Source organism: Colias philodice, chromosome 25, assembly GCF_061535455.1.
Source record: "Colias philodice isolate Cphi_HAF_F1 chromosome 25, ilColPhil1 Martin Lab GWU primary, whole genome shotgun sequence".
In the NCBI taxonomy this organism is placed as follows: domain Eukaryota; kingdom Metazoa; phylum Arthropoda; class Insecta; order Lepidoptera; family Pieridae; genus Colias; species Colias philodice.
This window is the reverse complement of record NC_143110.1, coordinates 4,045,862-4,069,023: the sequence shown is the minus strand read 5'-3', so window position 1 is coordinate 4,069,023 and position 23,162 is coordinate 4,045,862. Positions and strand designations below refer to the sequence as shown.

Genomic DNA, 23,162 nt, shown 5'->3' with positions numbered 1-23,162 from the left:
ATTTTTTTCTCTATTATAGTATTTTTTAATCAATAACTATCACTAAAACCAATTCAGGTCATATCTGGGTACATTATTTCAGGGCTTGCCGTGTTAAGGGTTAACATTATTTATTTTTCAAATAATTTTGAAATGTATGGTTACGAAGTTTACATTTACCGAATTTCATCCTAAATATAAAAAGGTTCATTTTGAGACCAAAGAAGCGGCTTCTATGTAAATATAGAAGTAGCTACAAGAACATGATACTAAGCAACTAGACTCACAATGGCATAATATTAAAAGTTTCTCAAATAATATTGTATAAAACATTCAAATTAACCTCTATTTCGACGCAGTAATGATCACAATCATTAGAATATACGATCATTAGAAATCTTGCTTAAAAGATGCCTGAGTAGAGTTTTGATTCAGACAATTTTCGGGCCAAATGATGGTTGAATGATCATGTTATCTTGCGCTTTAACTGCACAAAAAGTTAAAAAAGATATGCTTATTCTTGTTTGCTGTTTTTGCCTAAAAAGTTTACATGGTAAGTACCTATATTTTAATATTCTGTTTAAAGACACAGATAGGATCGAAGTAAGGGTAGGATAGGATAGGATAGGAAATGTAGTATAAATAAAAACCAAATGTTCGATTTTACAATTTTATTGTTCAATGTAATTTATTTGGCTTAAACTTATAATGAAACATCAAACATACATTAATTTACTATTATTTCTCATGCTCTTTCAAATAGTACTTACTAAGTTACAATTAATAAGTAACGGCCTGGTTTCACCAAATGCTGATAATGTCCCTTATAGCCTATTTGGGACTTTGAAAAACATAATACACTGTATATTATTGCTATTAGCATGGGCTACTAGTCTTTTTAACTGACAGATATGTTAAATGTACAGGTACAGGAGTTGTGATATGACATTTATCGAAATAGTGAATTCATAATCACTTTTTTAAATATTACAAAACAAGAATAAAATACTATACGATAATTATATTATATTAATAAGTACATTATAGTGGTTTCATAAAATACAGAATATTAAATATAGAATGGTTTAAATATACTTAGGTGCTACTTGGTAGGGCAGTTATAATATATGCTGTAGTTTTCAACAGTTGGTATGGTTTATACTACACTTAATAATAAACGGATAATATTAAAAAAATGTGAGCGTGTACTAGTGTAGGCAGTAGGTACACACGTAAGAAGTGAAACTTCTTAATGACCTTATTTTTCAAAAAATAATTTACTATATGCAACTGTACCGAAATACGTCGAATAAAAGATTGCGCGTAACGGAAAAATGACACGCGTAACGAAAAAATGTTACACTAAATTTTTTTCCAACCCCGATAAAGAAGTTTCACGTCTTCAAAAAACACATTACTGGAACCAGTGCACTGAAAAAGCAATTCTCACAAGAAATTTAATTACTACAAAGTATTTTTTTGCAAATTATAGACTGTAACTACAGATGTAATTCATTTTTTCTGTTAATTCTAAAATTTTCTTTCTGTACAACTTACAAGTATGTCCACTTTTCACAAAAAAGCGTGTGTGCCGAGCACACGTGTCAGAAGTGAAAATTCTTTGGCAAGATTCAAAGATACACTTTCAAGTTTCACTTCAATAAATCAACACAACCTAAAAATAATGGAATAAAATTGTATTACAAAACCATTGTAATAATTATGTAGTCATCATTTTCCAAACATACCTACTAGGTACTTAATTGTTTATCCTTATACTGAATTACATAAAAAATAAAGCTACCATAAACACTGAAACTAAAACCGAAAAGCTATTTCGTACATTCCCATTAGTAAGTGTTCTAGAAAACGCAGTACTCGGACTATTAGTACATTCAAGGGACACGTTATACGAATTACTGTCGATAACACAAGCGTAGTATTTTGCTGATAATCTTGGTGTCCTAGTGCGTTTAGGATCGTTGAAATCTACGTCGTAGATGCCGAATCTTATTCTGTGAAAAAAGGCACATTTTAGTAAGTTGAGCGAGCAGAACAAGAATTCAATTAAAACAGCTGTAGAATATTTTTTCTACATTTCAGATGTATAGAGGCTGCCCCATATTTATTAGTAGGTAAGGCAAATCACGTAGAGTTTAAGAAATTATCTAATCGAAAAAAAAATGTGTCTAGATCCTATAAGAATTTTTTAGGTAATAAACAGCTATAAGTTTCATTGAGCTTAGTGCACTGACGGTAGGACAGGCGACAGCCTATATTTTTTCATAAATATAGTATGTGTTAATTTTTTTTTGTCTTGACATCATTTTGTAAACGAGAAACCGCTGTATACTTACTTACCTTTTTTGTATAAAAAAAAAAACATTTTAATTAAATTCATTTTTTTTAACACATCAATTACGATTTAACTCAATAACAACCTAGAAATTATTTTAAGCATTAAAAATATTAACTATTGAATACTAACCCGTAACCGCCGACCCATTCGAAGTTGTCCAAAAGTGACCAATACGTGTAACCGCTTACAGTCACGTTGTCTTCGTCTATCGCTATGAGTAACTGTAAAATAGATTTTTTTTAAAACCCAGCTATCTGGGGCTATAATTTGAACATTATACAAATATTAACTTCTTCTGAAAGTAGAGACTATATTATTATAAACTAGCTTACCGCCCGCGGCTTCGCCCCCTTTGTTTAAAACCTAATAAATTATATTATACTTAAACCTTCCTCTTGAATCGCTCTAGCTATTAAAAAAAACCGCACCAAAATCGGTTGCGTAGTTTTAAAGATTAAGCATACAAAGCGACATAGGGACAGAGAAAGCGACTTTGTTTTATACTATGTGGTGATGAAAAAGGGGTTGTGTTTAAATATTAGTTTGAACATAATAGTAACCTAGTAACTATTTAGTAATCTGTGATATTAGGAGTAAAGTAGTAATCGAGGAAGGTTTTACTACCTATCTATATAGTTTTTTAAGTTTTAGATAGAGCGGTCAGCGGGCGGAAAGCGAGTATACATAATTATAATTTACCTGTTCCAAATGGTCTCTAATGAAGTCGATTCTGACGTGATCTTCCATATCCTTCCATCCTGGATATCCATTTTCAGTAATCAGGTACTCATGATCGCCATAGGTTTTCTTCAAATACTGAAGCATTTCCCGTAAGCCTCTTGGAAGTATCTGTGGATGTTACAAATTGCCGTTTTAAACTTCTGCACTTTCATGTACATATATACTTAATAGGATTTTTCTAGAAGTTTTGGAAGCGCTACGAAACTATACGTATGCTTTCAAATTGAAATAACATAGGTAATGTGTTGATAAACAATAAATGCGTGTAAATAATAACAATATAAATAATCAATTTGTACAGTATTTACAGTTTCTTTGGAGGCAAAAAAATGTCTTGCAGAATACAAAAGTATGATCACCAATTTTTAAAGAAAATCGATCAGTGAAGCAGATATAAATATCTGTCCCATACCTTCATTTCTTTATTGAATTATACTTCCTCTCATCACTCACTTTCACCCTTCCGCCGTTCCGCGCATACATTCACAGCAATAAACTTCAAATTCTAATCTCTATACAACCCACAACACATTATTTTCTGCCTTCTTGGCAAGAAGGACACATTTTTCACCAAAATATAAGCAAAATAACTCACAGCAATAAGATCCGTGGCCCCAAACGTAGCTCCAGGCGGCACTTCCAACATGGCGTCTAGTTCCGGCGACCCGTCAATGAACCACGTGCCACTTTCGCCCGGACGCGCGGGTCGGATCTGCCGCGCCGTGTAGTAGTTGAAGCCGAAGAAATCTGCTGTTCCTGGAAGTGTATTGAATTACATAAATAAATTATTATAAAAAAAAAGTGAAGTCCCGTGTCCCCGTAGTGGGATAAGGGGCAGATGCATTATTCATACATCTGTTTCACTGATCGATTTTCTTTAGGGACAAGTAGGTGATCAGCCTTCTATGTCCTGCCAGACCGAGACATTTTTTTTTCTTCGTCTCCACCGGGAATCGAACCCAGGACCCCTCGGTTCTACGCTCACGCGTCAACCACTGTACCAAGGAGGTGGTCAATAAAATTATTATTATAATATACTGTAAATAAATTATTATAATAAGCCACAGTTATCTCACTACACTCTATAAAAAAGTACTTCTCAGTTAAAGAAGTTACAATTTGTATAGTTTTATAACATCCAAAGCTCTAGGTTTCGAAGAGATTTGCGTTACAATTTTACAATTTTATTATTTGTACCCAAACCTTACAATAATTAACTATTAAGATAAGATGATAAGATGCATCTAATGAAAGCACCTTCAAACCCGGGCTTTTTTCACTACAGAACGTCCTTCAAAGAAATAACTAATAAGTACTAGTATAGAACTGTATATTATACAATACATAGACTGTGGTCTGTGGTAAAGGTTACATACTTGGATAACAATCAATATAAATTATTCAAAGTCAGTTTTAGCACCACGAGCGATCTATGTTTTACATAATATTATAATCTCAGACGGTAATTAAGATCAATATAGAATACTAGCGGTCCGCCCCGGCTTCGCCCGTGGTACATATTTCGCAATAAAAGGTAGCCTATGTTCTTTCACAGGGTCTAAAGATTATCTGTGCCAAATTTCATCAAAATCGGTCCAGTAGTTTATGCGTGAAAACCATACATACATACATACAAACCTTTCCTCTTTATAATATTAGTATAGAAGACATCAATATAGAATAAGACAAGAGACTTCAATTCCATTCTCATATCGACTAACCTTGAACAAACTTCTTCTCCTCCTCTGTAAATGGGGGTAGTCGGGAACTATTATAGCCTTGTTTCAAGCTTAGTTCCAACATGTGTTTCTCAATCTTTTCAGGCCACCCACCCTCTTTAGAAAATACTGGATGAGCATAACGACCGATCTGAAAATAATTGATATGAATTTTTAAGAACATCGAGTTTAATAAAATGAATAAAAAAAATTAAATATGTTGACAAAGAGCTCGTGATTAATCGCCGTTTAATTAACAATTAAATTAATCCCTAGAGTAGATTTATTATTATTATAAACCATAAAGTATAAATTAAAGTTGTGATATGGTAGAATTAATGACATAAATTGATAAAAAATATCAACTTAATTGCGAATTATGTCTCTCCGTTTTTTGCAATTTTGGTTGAAAAGCAACATAACGGAAAATTCTTACAGAAATTCAACCCAAAATTACAAAGTTAAATAATGCTTTTTATTAAGATTAGTGCCATTATTATAACCAAAATAAGATACTATTTTTTAATATTTACCATATGTTCCATCCCGAGTTCTGCCAGCTCTATGTCTCTGGGTACTTTAAATGGTTCTATCCAGAGGACATTGTTCGCTAACGAAATTCGACCTGTAGAAATTTATAAGAAGCACTTTAGAAGAATAGATCGATTAAATTAGAAGAATCCTCAGTTTAATTTCATTGACCCGGTAAAACTATATAATATAGTAAAACAAATAAAATTTAACAATTTTGATGGCACAATTTGTCATAAATCACCAAGTTAAATATTTAAGCGTATTTGATTAAACCTTACCTTACAAATCATGTAATTATGATAACGTATTTTTTATGAATTTATAAAATACAATTAAAGCAACTCACCATCATACTTATGCTTGTATTCCCTCTCATACAGCCTATACGCCTTCGCATGAGCAATCATCAAATGCTTATTACATAAATATGGTGCTAATTCTGGTTCCTTAATACCTGGTGCATAGTTCCCACCATTATAATTAAAGTCACAAACTACTATAGGCTCGTTTATTGTGATCCAAGTTTTTACTCTATCAGCGTATAAAGAGTATAGAACTGCTGCGTAGGATTCGAACCAGTCGGATATTAGGGGGTTCGTCCAGCCACCTGTTGATTAAGTTCATACAATCAAATATCAATACTTAATTAAACTGCTTTTAGATCGTGACTTCACACTCTTTATAATAAATATCCAGATAAAAAATATCCTATGATAAGTAAGTAAGGTAGCTAATCTATAGTCTATACATATAATAAATCTGTAGAAGGGTCAATTCTGTACATTGAAAATATTGAAAAAATAAATAGCAGGGCGTGTTACTGGATCGATACCAAACCCAAATATGTGATTAAAAAAATTTTTGTCTGTCTGTATGTGAAGGCATCACGTGAAAACTAACGGTTCGATTTCGATGAAACTTGGTACAATTATACCTTATTATCCTGGGCATAAAATAGGATACTTTTTATCCCGGAAAACTACGTAGAAAAAAAATAAATCTTATTTTTTCTTAATTTTTCCGCGCGGACGGAGTCGCGGGCGGAAGCTAGTCTAGAATATAATTAATCTATCTCTCTGTTTTTACGTATAAGTGTAAGAAACATCCGTTGGTGATTTCTATTAATGATTTTAGTTAGTTGTATACAGTCTACTTGCATGAATTCTGAAGTATACAAATAATATTTTAATTATTAAAATATTAACAAAAGCAACGTTTTTTACGTTTGAAGTTTCGGCATGTAGAGCCTGTTGCCACTCAAGAGCTGACCCTGACTTTTTCAATATTTAACAGGCCTTGATCTTAAAGGTGACCGAAGATATTGTGATTATTAAAGTAAAAGAAACGTTTAAAAGCAATTAACAAGATATAATTAGCAAAATGCATGTAGTTTCGTTTTATTTATTTAACCGTAATTAGTGTTTTAAGGAGCGGATTATTGAAATATCTTATCACGTGTTTATTAAGTTTTCAATGAGCTCAAATGAGTTATTTAATAGAAAAAATCGATAACGGCACTCTTAAGCACATAAAACAGAAAGAGTAGAAGATTCGATTGCTGAGGCAGATACAAGGGAGGTCGAGAGTCTAGGAGTTGCCCTGGTATGGCAAAAATACGAGAGTTCGAATTTTTCTATAATAAAAATAACTGCGTTAAAAACAACCGACTTCAAAAACGCAGTTTTTAACGCAGTTATTTTTATTTAATACTTTTTAGTGTATTTTTCAACACGAATCAAACGAGCCCAATCTCGATAAAATTGTGTCAATATATTACTGAGTTCCAATGGCCACCTTCCGATTCCATCATCAAATCAGCTCTATGTGATGATAATGTTTCATCGCTATCCAGAAGTGAATCAAAGTTACTTGCTACATTTCAATTAAGTCATCGAGTACAGACAAAAATGCTCATAAAATAAAAACTACTGGGCCTATCCAAATAATTTTTTTATGTTATCATGTGTTTATCTGGGAAGTAATTTAGCAAAATGTATGTTGCAGTTGAAAAGATCCTTGATAATGATTATAATCTCATACAATGCAGTGCTGTTTATGGTTTGATAATAAAATGCTCTTAATCGTTTTAAATGGTACTTTATTTCATTTAAAAGAATAAGGTGTGTCAATAAAACGATACTTTTTTAGACTTTGTCCTATAATTGCAACAGAAATATTTTATAGATATTGTATTAGTTTTTATAATGCAATATTGTTGTTACACAGAAGATTCACTACAAAATGTAGGTACGATATATTATCTATATTTTATTTTTATTGTGTTTATTGCCTAACTTATTGTTTATTGACTTAAAATGGATTACCTTACATAAGGCTTTTACTTCTTTATTAGGCATATGTATTTATTTTTACGATCTGCATTTAATTTTTATTATCTGTTCTCCACGGTTTCTGGTATTCTGGTACATAATCTACCAAGTAAGTAGGTATCATCAAAATCTGTTCAGGGGTTTTCACGTAAAAGATTGACGAACATATTTCGATACATTCTTGCAAACTTTCACGTACCTACGTACTTATATAATATTATAAATGAATGAATGTTGAACAGGAAACCATCGATCGAAGAATATGAGTAGGCACACTATTAAGTTTTACGAGAGATTGACTTCTTATAAGACTAAGTAATAATTACCCAAATCCTGTAGTTTCATCGGCAAGTCCCAATGGTACATGGTGACCACAGGTTTTATGCCGTGTAAGAGTAATTCGTCAATCAAGTTATTGTAATATGCAACTCCAGCTGAACTGATGTTGTTTGCTAGACCACTGGGAAGAATACGAGGCCAGGATATTGAGAATCTGTAAAAAATATTTTACTATAAAATATTTTTATTATATTGTATTAAAGGTAATATTTTAAAACAAAGTCTGGGTTTAATGTAGAGCTGCTTCACATGGATCGCTGAAAGATATTTTTATTCCTACCAATTTTTTTTGTGTTGTTATTATGGTAGATAATATCAGTTCATACATTAGTAGTAACGAAAGGTGTCTCTAATGCTACGGATAAATGCGTGATAAATCATTGATTCATGTAGCATAATAACCAAGATTTAAATTATTTATTTGATACATAGATAGATAGATAGATACCTAGATATAATTCTTTATTGCGCATGATAACATGACACGATCAAATAAAAACACAAAAATTATCCATAATTGAAAAATAATTTAGTCGAAAAAGCATTTAAATACACTAATGTAGTTGAAGAGCCGCTGTAGAGTTTTTGCGGGCTCTATATAGTACTACTTTTCAAACAGTCTATGTATGATGAAATATCTAAGCATTATAGCGATTCAAAACCCTTACCGAAAGAAGTCCATAATCATATTTTCTTATGAGTTGATTTTACATGTGATTTAAAATGAGTATTATACATTTAAAAATTAAAGATTTTAACGAATTTTTTCATTATGCCTCCCCGTCACCATGCTCGCTATATGTGTGCGAAATGTCTGGATAATAATATAATGAATAAAACGCGTTTAAAATCCGTTAAAATCTTTAATTTCTAAGTGCACAATCATGAATAAATTCGTACCTATAAAAATCAAGCCCCAACTGGGCCGCCATTTGCACGTCTTCCCGCCACAAATGATAGGAATCAGCAGCAATATCTCCCGTAGCACCGTCCGCTATTGCATCCTTTTTAGTGTGTACTAATCTATCCCAGATGCTTTCTCCTTTACCTGGATGGGATTTGTGAATTAAGTTTTGTGAGGGAAATGAAGGACAGGCTGAAAATCAGCAAAGTTGCAATCAAACAACATAGCTGAGTCTGAAGCTTTTGCCACATACATCCTTTTTTTTCTCATATGTTTTTTTAAGCTATTGCATAGCTTTTATCTCAGACCTTGAGCGCGGCGACCGAATGTAAAAATTCCGTAACGAAAAAACCTAACGCCCCCCACTCCAACCGGCACAGCGATGCGATGCTATGCAATAGCTTTACCGCGGCAGTCCTTCATGTATTTTTTATTTTTATTATTTTACTAGAGGTCCGCCCCGGCTTCACCCGTGGTACATATTTCGCAATAAAAGGTAGCCTATGTCCTTTCTCGGGTATCAAAATATCTCCATACCAAATTTCATGCAAATTGGTTCAGTAGTTTAGGCGTGATTGAGTAACAGACAGACAGACAGAGTTACTTTCGCATTTATAATATTAGTATGGATTCTTTTCTTTAGGTTAAAACTTGTGTGGCAATTAACGTATTCATTCATTCAAAATGGTTATGGAGTTGTTATGGAGTCATAGAGATGGAGATACTTAATAAGACGGAGTGATGGGTTGCTCACTAACATTTCAATTTGAGTAAAAAACGAATTTGTAAAAATTTTAACATTCGAAAGCTTCTATTATTTTACCTTTAAACTTAGGCCATTTTAAATCCCTGTTCAAACAGTGTGAAGCCGGTTAGTAGACTTTTGTCCATCACCGTAAAATTAGTTACCTACATAAGCGTCATGAAAATTATTCATGATTATTCATTATACTATAAATTTGCATTCCACAAACCTTAATTATTATAAGTTACAACATCATAATTATAATGTACACAAAATGCTTATCTTAATTACCTGAGTGAAACAGCGTTTAAAATAAATTAAATACTTAATATTTTCTATAAAATTATCTACATATCTTTTATAGGAGCTTTGAGATAGTGAAATTGATAAAAAGTACATAAGATAAATAATTGCTTATAAATCTAGAATGTGTTGTTGCATAGCTTTTCATAGTGTTCATATTTACGTAGACATTTAAATATGTGACGGGATTCTATTTTAAAAGGGAAAATATTAATTTAAAAATATAGTAATTAGTATGAGTAATATTCTTACCATCAGCATTCCAACCCCCCTCCACCTGGTAAGCCGCGGAGGCTGCACCGAATTGAAAATTGGCGGGAAACTGCTGGGCGTGACATCTCGCGGCCAAAAGGGTACTATTAAAAAAAAGAAGTTTTTTTTAATAAACAGATAATTTAATAACTACATGTTACTGTGACTTCAAGAAGTAAAACTTGTGTTGCTTTGTTTGCATCGTTATTTTGTTAGATATAATTTAGTATAATATTTTTTCTTACAATTAGACAAAAAATATTTTTTAGTTTATTTGAAACTTAAAAAATCGAACACCACGTGTTACTCAGAAATAACAAAAAACGAGGAAAATAAAATCACTGATATATGACGTAATATGCCTACTTAGCCTTACCAAAGAAACTGTGTTAATTACTTACGCATGTATTAACACCCTTGGGAAGGCACAACGTAATTAAATAGGTATAATTATATAATATTATATGAATAAGATTTAATTATTAATTTACTTGTGATAAAGTGATTATTATCAGAAACTTTCACACGGATTATTTTTTGTGATTACGTCAAAGAAATTATTGTTTCTTGTGCTTTCTTTGTAGCATAAAAGGGCTTACCTAATGTGTTTAATTTAAGGAGCTTTAGATGTGTTGTGGCTTAAATCATAAAAATATAATAAATAAAAAGGTATACTTAGTGCTATATCATATAATTATGTTTCTTTTTAATCCATTCAAATGGGGTTTCAGAACTTTTTCAAAATGAAATACATATTTTAAAACATGATGGGCATGAATAAAAGTTCGAAATATATTGCTCGTACAACCCAATCCGACTTGTTATTTAGATTTAATGCAATCTCATCGTATTATTATATTTGAAGACCCGTTTGGCAATGGTTAGTGACCCTGGCTTTTTGCCTGAGGGTATGACTTCCATATTGTATAGTGCCAAAATATTGGACAATGGAAATCATCTTCGTAAATGGGACACATACTCTTTTCCATACATCACAGGCTTTTTATAAAACTGTAGGCCGTTAATCACAAATATATCTATAGGTAGAATATAATATTTTGCATTATGATTTTAGTAGTTTTTTATTTTATGAAGCTATTATTTTTAATAAATCATGTCGCTCAATCACAATTAAATGCAATTAAAGATAATAAAATTTAATCGATTAACAATTAGCGAAATCTGAGGATACGATAAAACAGGTGCAAGCCTTGTATAATTAATTTTTTAAATACATCGATATACTATACAAGTGTAAATGAATTAAATGTTTTTTCTCTCTTTCTTTCTAATAATGGCAAGATAACTTCTACGCAGATAAAGATTCAGTAACTTATTATTGTTTTCGATATTATCTACACTTAATATTAAAAAGCTAAAGAGTTTGTTTGTTTGAAAGCGCTAATCTCAGGAACTACTGGTCCGATTTTTAAAATTATTTCGGTGTTCGATAGCCTATTTATCGAGAGATCTATTTATCGAGATTTATCGAGATATATAGGCTATATCATCACGCTCAGACCAACAGGTGTGGAGCAATGCGGATAAAACCGCAGGGCACAGATAGTATTTTATATTATTGTTGTGCTCTACCTACTTTTAGCAACACCATTATGATCATGGAGGAATATGTTTTATGTTTTTTTTATGAATGTAGGTACACCAACACCATGTAGAACGTAGGTACGTGTTGTGACTTCGGATGGTTTTATGGTTGTTACTTTTTTACGCGCGTTTGAATGCCTAGGTCAAGATAGTTATAAACATACGTATAGTGCCCGTATTTTTTTATGTAATTATCATATTGTCCTAGGTTGTTGGTGTGTCATCGATCAATAAATTAATAATAAAACCATATTACTTCATTTAGCGCCGATTTTTCAATACTTAGATAAAACTTATCCGTTCAATAAAATATTACACGATAATATTAAAATGTCACGTAAACTGTCAAATAAGGGCAATTAGAATACGTTTTTAAAATGGCAGTTTTATACATTATTCGACGAATAAGTTTTAACCAAGGATTGAAAAATCAGCCCTTAGACTTATAACAAGCTTATAACTAACTAGCTTTCCGCCCGCGATTTCGCCCGCGTTTTCAAAGAAAAAACCCGCATAGTTCCCGTTCCCGTGGGATTTCCGAGATAAAACCTATCCTATGTGTTAATCCAAGTTACTCTCTGTATGTGTGCTAAATTTCATTATAATCGGTTCTGTAGTATTTGCGTGAAAGAATACAAAACATACATACATGCACATATATCCATACTCACAAACTTTTGCATTTATAATATTAGCAGGATTACATAACTGTTAATACGGCTAAAGCGCGTGACACGCGGTGAAGATACTATAATATTTTATCTTAAGATACTGTTATATTTTGTATTACAGTATCTTAACGCATCCGGTATCAGCGTTCGGACCAACATTTTTCTTTTTGTCATTACGTACTAAGACTCCTGTAGAACCGCCATCCTGTTACAAATGACCCACAAAATTTCGCGTCATTTGTAACAGTATGGCGGTTCTACAGGAGTCTTAGTACGTAATGACAAAAAGAAAAATGATGGTCCGAACGCTGATACCGAATGCGTTAAGATACTGTAATACAAAATATAACAGTATCTTAAGATAAAATATTATAGTATCTTCACCGTGTGTGACGCGCTTAACGTATGGTTAGATATAGTTATTTGGCATTGCAAATTTGCTCCCAGTAATTTTAAACAGATTAAATACTTTTATGTTCAGGAATTGAAGTTTTATTTGGTTTAATGTATTTTTAATTTAAAAAATTAAGCATGTTTTTCTACATAAATAAATATATGGAGACATAAATAAATATAAGAAATTGTCGTATTTTAGACAATATTCGTAGGCATAGCGTATACAATTGTTTACGTTATGGTTTTATTTATTTTCTATGATTGATTTCGAATACGTTACGCGGTTTTTAATTATTTTCTTCAAGGGAATAATTTATAAATATCAAAAATAATCAAGTGTTATGAATAGAAGAGAATATTAATATATCTTATACAGGAAATCTTAGTAAAGATATTTGAACCAATTTAAGACACTTCATTAAAAGTATAATTAAATAAAACTTTATTTATTTCTTTATCACTTTCGCTCTTACATCGTAACATGAATGGACAAAATAGAGACGACCGCCCTTTATGGTCTCATAATGTAAAAATGCAAATATATTAAATATCTCAATTACTGATGTAAAATTATAAATATAAAGGTAAACTAGTATTATTACTTAAGTAGTATTATTACTATTTACTACGTATAGAGAGGACACCACGAACAAAATCTGAACGATAAGCGCGGCGGCGCGGGGCGGCTTGTGAGTCGTGTACTTTGTCGTCTTATTACTTATAAATTAAAACTAATCAATGTAACAAATAAATATTGTTTATCTTATTAAAAAAATATGAATAAACTTATCAATTAAAACCAATCAATGTAACAAAAAAAGAATTTGTTTGAGACGACTGACTCTAACTCGTGTTACAAATAGTGTAGTAGCGATATCCTCTCTAGTACGTAGTACATAGTAACTCAATGCATAATCCGTAAATAATTGTCCAATGGAATCTATTTTAAATGCGACCATAATAATTATTCGTCATACAGTTCATGATATAATTGTAGTAATTAATATGACGGTAATCTTTTAATGCCAACAGCTTTATGTATCTTATGCATTGATTAGATTAGATTGTAAGGATGCATTGCTATTTGCATCTTACGACCATGGATTGGATTTGGTTATCTTCACTTCACCACACAAGAAAGTACTCTGTAATTACCTGTATTCCAATGAATAGGGCTCATATATTATTATGAGTTGCCTCAATCGTCTTCAAATTGTCAGAATTGAACAAAACCGGAAGGCACTAGCTTTCAAATAATAAAAAAAAACAGCGTTAAAAACAACCGACTTCAAAACAGAAAAGTAAAAATAAAAAAGATTTGATATTATTAATTACTACATATTATTTAGATGTGCTATTTATTAAATAGGTTTGATGTCGGTGCACGGGCTTAATACTAAGTGCTTAGTGTTTGGCACCGACTTAGGGACATAGGGACAGAGAAAGCGACTTTGTTTTATACTATGTAGTGATTAGGAACATTGAACGTGTCGTTTAGGAACTTTTGTTAAAAATATTTTCCGATACATACGTTAAAAAATAAATGCTAAAGATTCGTGTAACTGTATAAATGTAGAGTCCGTTTAAATTATAGTGTTCCATAGAAAACGACTTTTAAAATTATTTGCATACAATAATTGTAAAATGATTAACTAAGAATATTTATAACTTGTTTATCGTAAACAATCATAAAATTATAATCTGTTAGTATTAATAATCTATGCTTTTATCTATAGAAATCATGATGGATATAATCCATTCATATATCCATGTGTAGTTACAAGACTTGGAACTTCCTTGAAGTTTAAAATAACCAGTGGTAGGGAAGTGACCTTTTTCTCAGTTAAACATCAATACCTACAATGCAACATAATTACGATTAAAAAGAAACTACCTACCACTAAATAACTACTACTTATTTTGTTTTCATAAACTAGAAAACACGTCTGGCGACAACGAGCAAACGACCGGGCTCTGTGGCGTGTCTGAGGCCTGCAGCAGTGGACAAGTGTAGGCTGACAATGATGTTGATGATGATTACACCATTTGTGTTTTTCATCGCATATAAATTAACCATTAGTTATTTGTAAATCCCTAAAGTAATTAATTATAATATTTTTCTTATTACAATAATTAAAAGCTCAAAAAGGAAAGTCTAAACTCTAAACACATTTAAGTTAAAAATATGGCGGCCTATGTGTGGTACAAATGTAATAAGTTTAAACATTGAACTGAATTCAATTTTGTATCGTCTTTTGACCTTTAAAAACGTGTACTTTTGTAAGAAAAAATGATTCACACTTGGAAATGCCGAACGTAATAAGGTCGATCGTAAAACCCAATTACTATAATTTATGTAGGTATTATTTAACCAGTTAAAAGTATTTGAAAAAAAAAATATAAGCCTATTTATTAAAAAAAATTGAAATTTGAAAAAATACACGGGAAGTTTGATTCGTTAGAAAAAACGGAACGTAAAATAGACGATGGTAATAAAGTTACAAAAAAAATGATAATCAAATAAATACCAGGGTTTAAGGTACAAACCGTTTTGGCACGTGTATCTTAGTATCTTGACGTAATATTTTTTACCTCTGATTCACACTTCACAGCCTATATTTTTTTTAATCTGTGTTTAACGTCCTACAAAACATAATAAAGAAAAATACCTTTTTTTAAAGTGTATGTGGGAGACAATAGGGTTGAAAAAGTATAATGAAATATCTTGTATCTAAGATATTTACATTTTTATAATGTAATAAAACCTTAACTATCTAATTAACGTTGTACAAAATATTCTTTGACAATAATGTTTTCAGGAGTCAAATATCATGTCAAATAGTTAAAGACGCAGTATCAGAACTCAGACATTGACTACTTTTTCTTTTCTTAGAGCTTGAATTACATGAAAATTCTTGGTTTTGTCTGTTTATTTGAACGCGCTAATCTCAGGAACTACTGGTTCGATTTGCAAAATTCTTTCGGTGTTAGATAGCCCATTTATCGAGAAAGGCTATAGGCTATTTATAATTACGCTAAGACTAACAGAAGCGCAGCCATGCGGGTGAAACCGCAGGGCACAGCTAGTGTTTAATTAAACGCAATTGACGTCATCGACCATACTTTTATACCTTTCTAAAGATTAATAAATCTGTCTCATGGAATTAATAGCTCACGTCGGCCTAAACCTAAATAATATGGATATACGATGAACACTTTTCTAACAAGTACAAGGTCCATAATGATATTTATAAAATAATTATTACGGCATTCCTACATAATTTCATGTTTTGATTTTCCAAAGAAAAAAAAGTTGTCTGACAGTTATGTATTTGTCCCTATGGGTCAATCATTTTTAAAAACTTAGGTAATAAATTAAATATTAGAGCTTCCTCCAGTATCACTGGAACCGCGTTAAAATCAGGGACGGACAAAAGCGACAGCGGTTTTGTTTTTATACGTATCCTACTAATATTATAAATGCGAAAGTTTGTCTGGATGGATGTATGTGTATATGTATGTTTGTTATTCTTTCACGCAAAAACTACTGAACCAATTACAATGAAATTTAGCACACATATAGAGGGTAAATTGGATTACATAGGATTGGACACATAGGTTTTTAACCCGGAAATCCCACGGGAATGGGAACTATAAGGGTTTTTCTTTGAAAACGCGGGCGAAGCCGCGGGCGGAAAGCTATAGTAATGTATAAAGTGATGAATAATGCTATGAAACTAATAAGTAAGTTTGAAGACTTATGACCTTTGTCAACCCGTTTAAGGTCAGCGTGAATCCCATAGTTGTAGGTTGACTTCAGATTTGCAGTATGTATAATAAAATATGGACTCATGATCATCATCAGTGATAATGATAATGATCATAAATCCATACTAATACATATTATAAATGCGAAAGTAACTCTGTCTGTCGGTCTGTTACTCAATCACGCCTAAACTACTGAACAAATTTTCATGAAATTTGGTATGGAGATATTTTGATACCCGAGAAAGGACATAGGCTAGACTTTTTATCCCGGGTAAATGACGCAATCCCGGAAATCCCACGGGAACGGGAACTATGCGGGTTTTTCTTTGACTGCGCGGGCGAAGCCGCGGGCGGAAACCTAGTTATTTTTATATTATGACCTCTTCTTTCTTCATAACTCACAAAATTGTTTTCATATAAAAGTTAGAACCGTTACACAGACCTCGAAAGCTCAAAATTTTAATACTGCTAATAAATTGTAATAAAGATTGCTAATAAACATTTATTATATCTTGGTACATTAGCGGAGTTAATTATGAAATATTTTGATTAATGGTTTGCAATATTTGGTAGTTATTAAAAATTTAAATTCTAGCTTCAAAGCTTTTTATGCAGAAGGTAAGTATTAACCTATATTTTTTTTCGTATTTTAACAAAAATTAAACACATGCTAATCGTATTAAGAAACACAATATGTGAGTGTATCATTTAATTTTAATTTTTACCGTTAATAGCTATATACCTAGATTTATTTTATTAATTAAACGATTCATTTTATTTAGTTTTTAAGTAGAAAATGATTAATGATAATTATCTCTTATACGTGCAGTACCGAAACACATACTTTTACATTTCTATAAAATAAAAAAGAATCGCAAAATGTATTGGTAAGCGCATAACTCGAGAACGGCTGAACCGATTTAGTTAATTCTTTTTTATAATATTCCTTGAAGTACGAGGATGGTTCTTATGGAGAGAACACGTAAACGTGAACTACGGACGAAGCCGTACATAAGCATAAGTTTAATATATTGAATGGGTATTGAATATAGAGCAAATATAGAGCGCATACATACCTTTTCACTACATAGTAAAAACAAAGTCGCTTTCTCTGTCCCTATGTATGCTTAAATCTTTAAAACTACGAATCGGATTTTGATGCGGTTTTAGTATATAATCAATTATGTTTTAGACAAAGCGGGCGAAGCCGCGGGCGGAAAGCTAGTAGAACATAAAAAATATAGTTAAATCAATATATTTATTATCATTTATTATCAGTCATAACACGTTAGGTATAAGTAGGGTAAGGTTGCTCAAGTCGTACCCCCTAAGGAAATTATGCTATAATATTCACGACAATTGAAATAATACAAAATAATCCACATTTACTGAATCTTTATTTATTTGTCTATAATTAAAAAATCACAGAAACTTACAATGTTAATATTAAAATATAAATTTTAACGTTTTTCAAAAACATACCTTCGGTACGATTAAGGCGCCTAGTTGCCTAATTCGTACCACATACAGCCTAAGTCGTACTTAGAAAATACACTTTAGTGAAGATATAATAAACTATATAGAAAAATTCTTAATAATAAGAGATCAATTTTAAGTAAGTTAAAATTACAAATAATTCAGTCTGAGATTAACTTAAGCATATTATTTGGTAATTATTTTAGTGAATAACAAAATCTTAGACCTAAATAGAAGTACGAGTAAATAATTTTTAACAGGTACGACTTAAGCATACTTATCTTTGAGGTTGAAAAATAAAATTACTAACACAACCTAAAAATTTTCTCCTGTTTGAGTATGCCCAAACGATTGACAGATAAGCATTAAAAATCGTTGTAAACAAAGACAAAATATAAAGATAACATTCCTGCCGTAAAAAGTTTATGAATGAGTCGTTAATTTTACATGAAAAGTGATAAAAAACTTACTTTTTGAATTATTTTCGCTGCACGAAGCCGACCGCCTGACCACTTGTTTACGCTTGCTCGCGCGACTAAATAGTTCACGTTAACAACACTAGATGGCCCAATTCAATGGTATCAGACGAGATATTGGTGGGGTACGACTAACGCCGTGGTACGACTTGAGCAACCTTACCCTATGTCATGTTAAAAAGAGAGTTCTTTTCAGATAATTGGCCTTTTTTTCCACAGAAGTGAGATTCCTAATTGATATTTATTAATTTCATTGAAAAATCGTTGTTTCAAATCCTTCGATTGATGTTTAATGATGTGTAAATAATAAATATTTACTGATAAAAAATTGCATGAATGTCCTTTTTAATGTTAACGACTTTTATATTAGTATTTTATAGAGCGTTAAATCGTCGACATGACTTTCCTTGAGGAAAATAATTATTATAAATATAAATTAAAACCACGATTACCATGACCCAAATGATATAGGTGGAATCCGAATATTATTTCAGCGTTAAGGACATCTTAATATATGTCCATTACTTAGTAATGTTATCCTTTTTCTAAGAACCCGTCTTATGTGAAGTGATATTATGTCAAGGCGCTCTATTATAACCGCACTACATTTTATAATGGGCTAAGGGAGCATTTCCACCTATAATCTACGAGGATGTGTAGCAAGAAATCATGTTTGTAAATAACCAATAGTATCGCTTCAAACGCTAAACGCTGCAAACTAAATGAAGCGATGTGATTGGTTCTTTAAAAAATCATCTCGCTACACATCCTCGCACATTATTGGTGAAAAAGCACCCTAAAACAGGAAAATGACATCATTTGCCTCGGCTGAGCCTCGTGTACACTGACCGAGCTGCTTCGCGCAGCAATTGCTTCGCGAGGTTGCTTGCTCTGTAGACTCGCCTAATACTGATGTATAAGTGCATAGTGACAATAGGAGCTTTAAAAGAAAGTCTGCTTGAAATAATATGAACAATTCCCACCAACATCCGTGGCTCCCGTCATTGTAGCGGCTAGACGGAACACAGTTTGGTCGGAAAAATCCGACACAACCTACGGCCCCTTTTATTTATTTTAAACAGTTCCATTTTTTCACTAAAAAGGGGCCTTACTCTGGGGCCTATATGGTTATGCAAAATAGCACTTAAAAAAGCTTGAGAGAGATTAATTGGATATTTATACATGTATAAGAATTAATTTCATGTGACGTAAATTGGGTAAAAAAATATAAATTACAAATTGTAAATTCCATAAATCAAGTTGTAATTCTTTTTTATAGCTGTATAATTAAAATCTTACTAAATAACCATAAGTGCGTAAGCATCCATACTAATATTATAAATGCGTAAGTAACTCTGTCTGTCTGTCTGTTACTCAATCACGCCTAAACTACTGAACCAATTTTCATGAAATTTGGTATGGAGATATTTTGATACCCGAGAAAGGACATAGGCTACTTTTTATCCCGGGTAAATGACGCAATCCCGGAAATCCCACGGGAACGGGAACTATGCGGGTTTTTCTTCGACTGCGCGGGTGAAGCCGCGGGCGGAAACCTAGTCTACAATAAATAAAAGTGAATTATGCACAGAATACATATAATCATATATAAACCTTTTGCCCGCGTTTTCTTAGAAATATAGAAATAGTTTCCGATCCCGTGGGATTTCCAGGATAAAACCTATCCTATGAGTTAATCCAAGTTAACCCCCCTTTAGGCGTGCTAAATTTCATTTTAATCAGTTTAGTAGTACTTGCATGAAAGGGTAACAATTATAAGTACATAAAGTCTTTTCGATTTTTAGGGTTAATTATGTTTAACTGGGCGAAGTTAAGTATTTCTGTAATTTATTCTTATTCATAAGCCACTACCATCAAAAACCGTTCAGTCCTTTTCGAGTAATAATCATGCACAATACAATATTGTATGTAACAATGATCGGTTTCAAATTAATATTTATCTGTTTAAGAAATAATTCGTGCTTGTTTCACGCTGTAAATATAGGCTCTAGGTAGAGAAGAAATTCTTTAAATATACTTTGCCAATACAGTAATAAAATATGTAAGTTTTGTGTCTATTTATTTAAGTTTAAATAATGTTTGGTATTAGACAAAGTTATTAAGAGAATTTTACGTTTAAAGCACATACATTTTTAAATAATTGCCATTAATAACAGTTAAAAATCTGAAAAAAATACAGAAAGTTGATCTACTAACAATAGTAGGTACTAAACATCACTACACTACACAGAATAAAATATATACAAAGTCGTTGGCATGATGCTTAAGCATACATATGGACAATCAATAAGATTTAAATCTTTAAAACTACGCAACGGATTTTATAAGTGATTCAAGAGTAAGGTTTTAGTGTCTATAGGTATAATTTGTTAAGGTTGTACACGCGGGCGAAGCTAAGGGAAAGCTAAGAAGAATATTTTTCGTGTATTAAATTATTTATAAAAATAAATTAGACTTAAAAAAATCGTTTTAAGGAATACCTACATTATAAGATTAAAAGTAATAAGTGAAGACTTATGCCTCATGATAAAAATAATGACTAATTTCTTGATTTGTAGGTTAATTCGGATTAAACAAATATTTCTAATTTAGTGTATAATGGAATCGTTTTGTCAATAACACTGCTTTGTCTTATTACAATAGATAATAAATTAACTAATTTAAATACATTTTAAATATTTTTTTCTTCTAATTAAATACCTTTTTGTCAATAACTATTATTTTTTGTTAATAATAAATATTACCAATCGATGCAGTTAACGTTATAAAAGTAATTTTGTTTGTCTGTTTGCCTGTTTGACACTTAGTAACCAATTTGTATGCAATTTTAAATAAGTGCTTTTATATCAGTTGATAAAAACTGTCTATTTTTTAATTATTATGTATTGTTAACAACTCTTTTTATCGCTTTTAAAGAAATAATAAATGAAACATAACTGAGCTGTGAAAATTATTAAGTACTAGCTTTCCGCCCGCGGCTTCGCTTGCGTTTTGAAAGAAAAACCCGCATAGTTCCCGTTCCCGTGGATTTCCGGCATGAAACCTATCCTATGTGTTAATCCAAGTTACCCTCTATATGTGTGCTAAATTTCATTGTAATCGGTTCAGTAGTATTTTCGTGAAAGAGTAACAAACACACACACACACACATCCTCCCAAACTTTCGCATTTATAATATACTAGCTTTCCGCCCGCGGCTTTGCCCGCGTTTTCAAAGAAATACCCGTTCCCGTAGGATTTCCGGGATAAAACCTATCCTATGTCCTTTCTCGGGTATCAAAATATCTCTATACCAAATTTCATGCAAATTGGTTCAGTAGTTAAGGCGTGATTGAGTAACAGACAGACAGACAGACAGAGTTACTTTCGCATTTATAATATTAGTATGGATTTAGTAGGATTGTTTTTTCCAATTAAATTATGTTTTTCATAACAACAAATTTTCACATTTAGCGTGAATAACATATTATCAATTACACGCCATTCATTTTTTATGATAAGTAAAATTATTATTTTATATTTATATTATTTAGAAGGTATTTTTGAACCAATTCTGAAATAAATACGATATTAAGAGCAATATTTTAATAATAGTTTATTTAAATTAAAATTTAAAATATACTTTTTCATTGAATGCGATTTTTTTTCAACGTGCATGTTGTAGCTGTTTCTTTTTCTCTTGATAATTAATTGAACTTTAAAAAAAAAACAACAATTTTCACGATAATTTTGAATAAATATTTTACAATGCACTGAATACAATATATTAATTTTGGATTTTTTTTTATGTAAATTTAATTATTTTCTTTAATCTATCAATTTTAAACTGCAATCGCAAATCACGAAAATAATAACATTAAATACATACCGTAGGCACATCCACACAAAATAATAAACACACAAACACAATAAAATATTAATATATATTTACGTTACCTTAACACAAGTGTATATGTCCACGCCATGTTTACAACTGAAAACATAAGCCTGTGATAGTGAGATAAGTAAATGTAAGTAACACAGGTAAGTAAACTAGCTTTCCGCCCGCGGCTTCGCCCGCTTTGTCTAAAACCTAATAAACTCTTCGTCGAGAATCACTTTATCTATTAAAAAAAACCGCATCAAAATCAGTTGCGTAGTTTTAAAGATTTAAGCATACAAAGGGACATAGGGACAGAGAAAGCGACTTTGTTTTATACTATGTAGGGATGTATATATTTTGTGGATCAAATGCAAATAATTGATGTGATTATTTATTTCCCTGTATTCGTAGGATTTTTAACGCAGTTTTTTGGAGTGAAAATTTTTCATTTTGGTGCTTAATCCGTGTTTATATACATACTATGTAACATTTTGATTGTTTTGAAAATATGTATTATAAATAATGTACATATACCTAGTTATGTATATAAATATACAATTAAAAAAATCATCGCCTAGAAATATCATATTTTTTGTAAAAAGTAAATTAAAGCCAGTAAGTAATTGTTGCATTCTTAAATGTTTTAGGAGTTATTCTACTGCAGGGGATAATGCAATGGATTA

The 23,162-nt window shown here is 31.4% G+C and overlaps 1 protein-coding gene across 1 annotated transcript; it reads right to left on the bottom strand.

The window, feature by feature from the left end:
* Positions 1-648: 648 nt before the first annotated feature.
* LOC149477294 (myrosinase 1-like) lies at positions 649-22,582 on the bottom strand. Its single transcript, XM_089710812.1, has 11 exons — positions 22,554-22,582; positions 10,205-10,308; positions 8,901-9,048; positions 7,988-8,154; positions 5,678-5,938; positions 5,331-5,422; positions 4,801-4,948; positions 3,675-3,835; positions 3,038-3,187; positions 2,468-2,559; positions 649-1,994 (listed from the first exon to the last, which is right to left on the bottom strand). Exons 1-11 carry the CDS (start codon positions 22,580-22,582, stop codon positions 1,763-1,765), a joined length of 1,584 nt encoding a protein of 527 aa, XP_089566938.1. The 3' UTR covers positions 649-1,762.
* Positions 22,583-23,162: the final 580 nt, after the last annotated feature.

Excerpts from the sequence above, each read along its gene's own strand:
- LOC149477294 (XM_089710812.1), bottom strand. The coding sequence starts at position 22,582 with ATGGCGTGGACATATACACTTGTGTTAAG. Across the intron at positions 9,049-10,204 it reads GGGGGGTTGGAATGCTGATG|GTAAAGGAGAAAGCATCTGG; the intron begins GTAAGAATATTA and ends AATCCCATCCAG. Across the intron at positions 3,188-3,674 it reads GGGCCACGGATCTTATTGCT|ATACTTCCAAGAGGCTTACG; the intron begins GTGAGTTATTTT and ends TAACATCCACAG.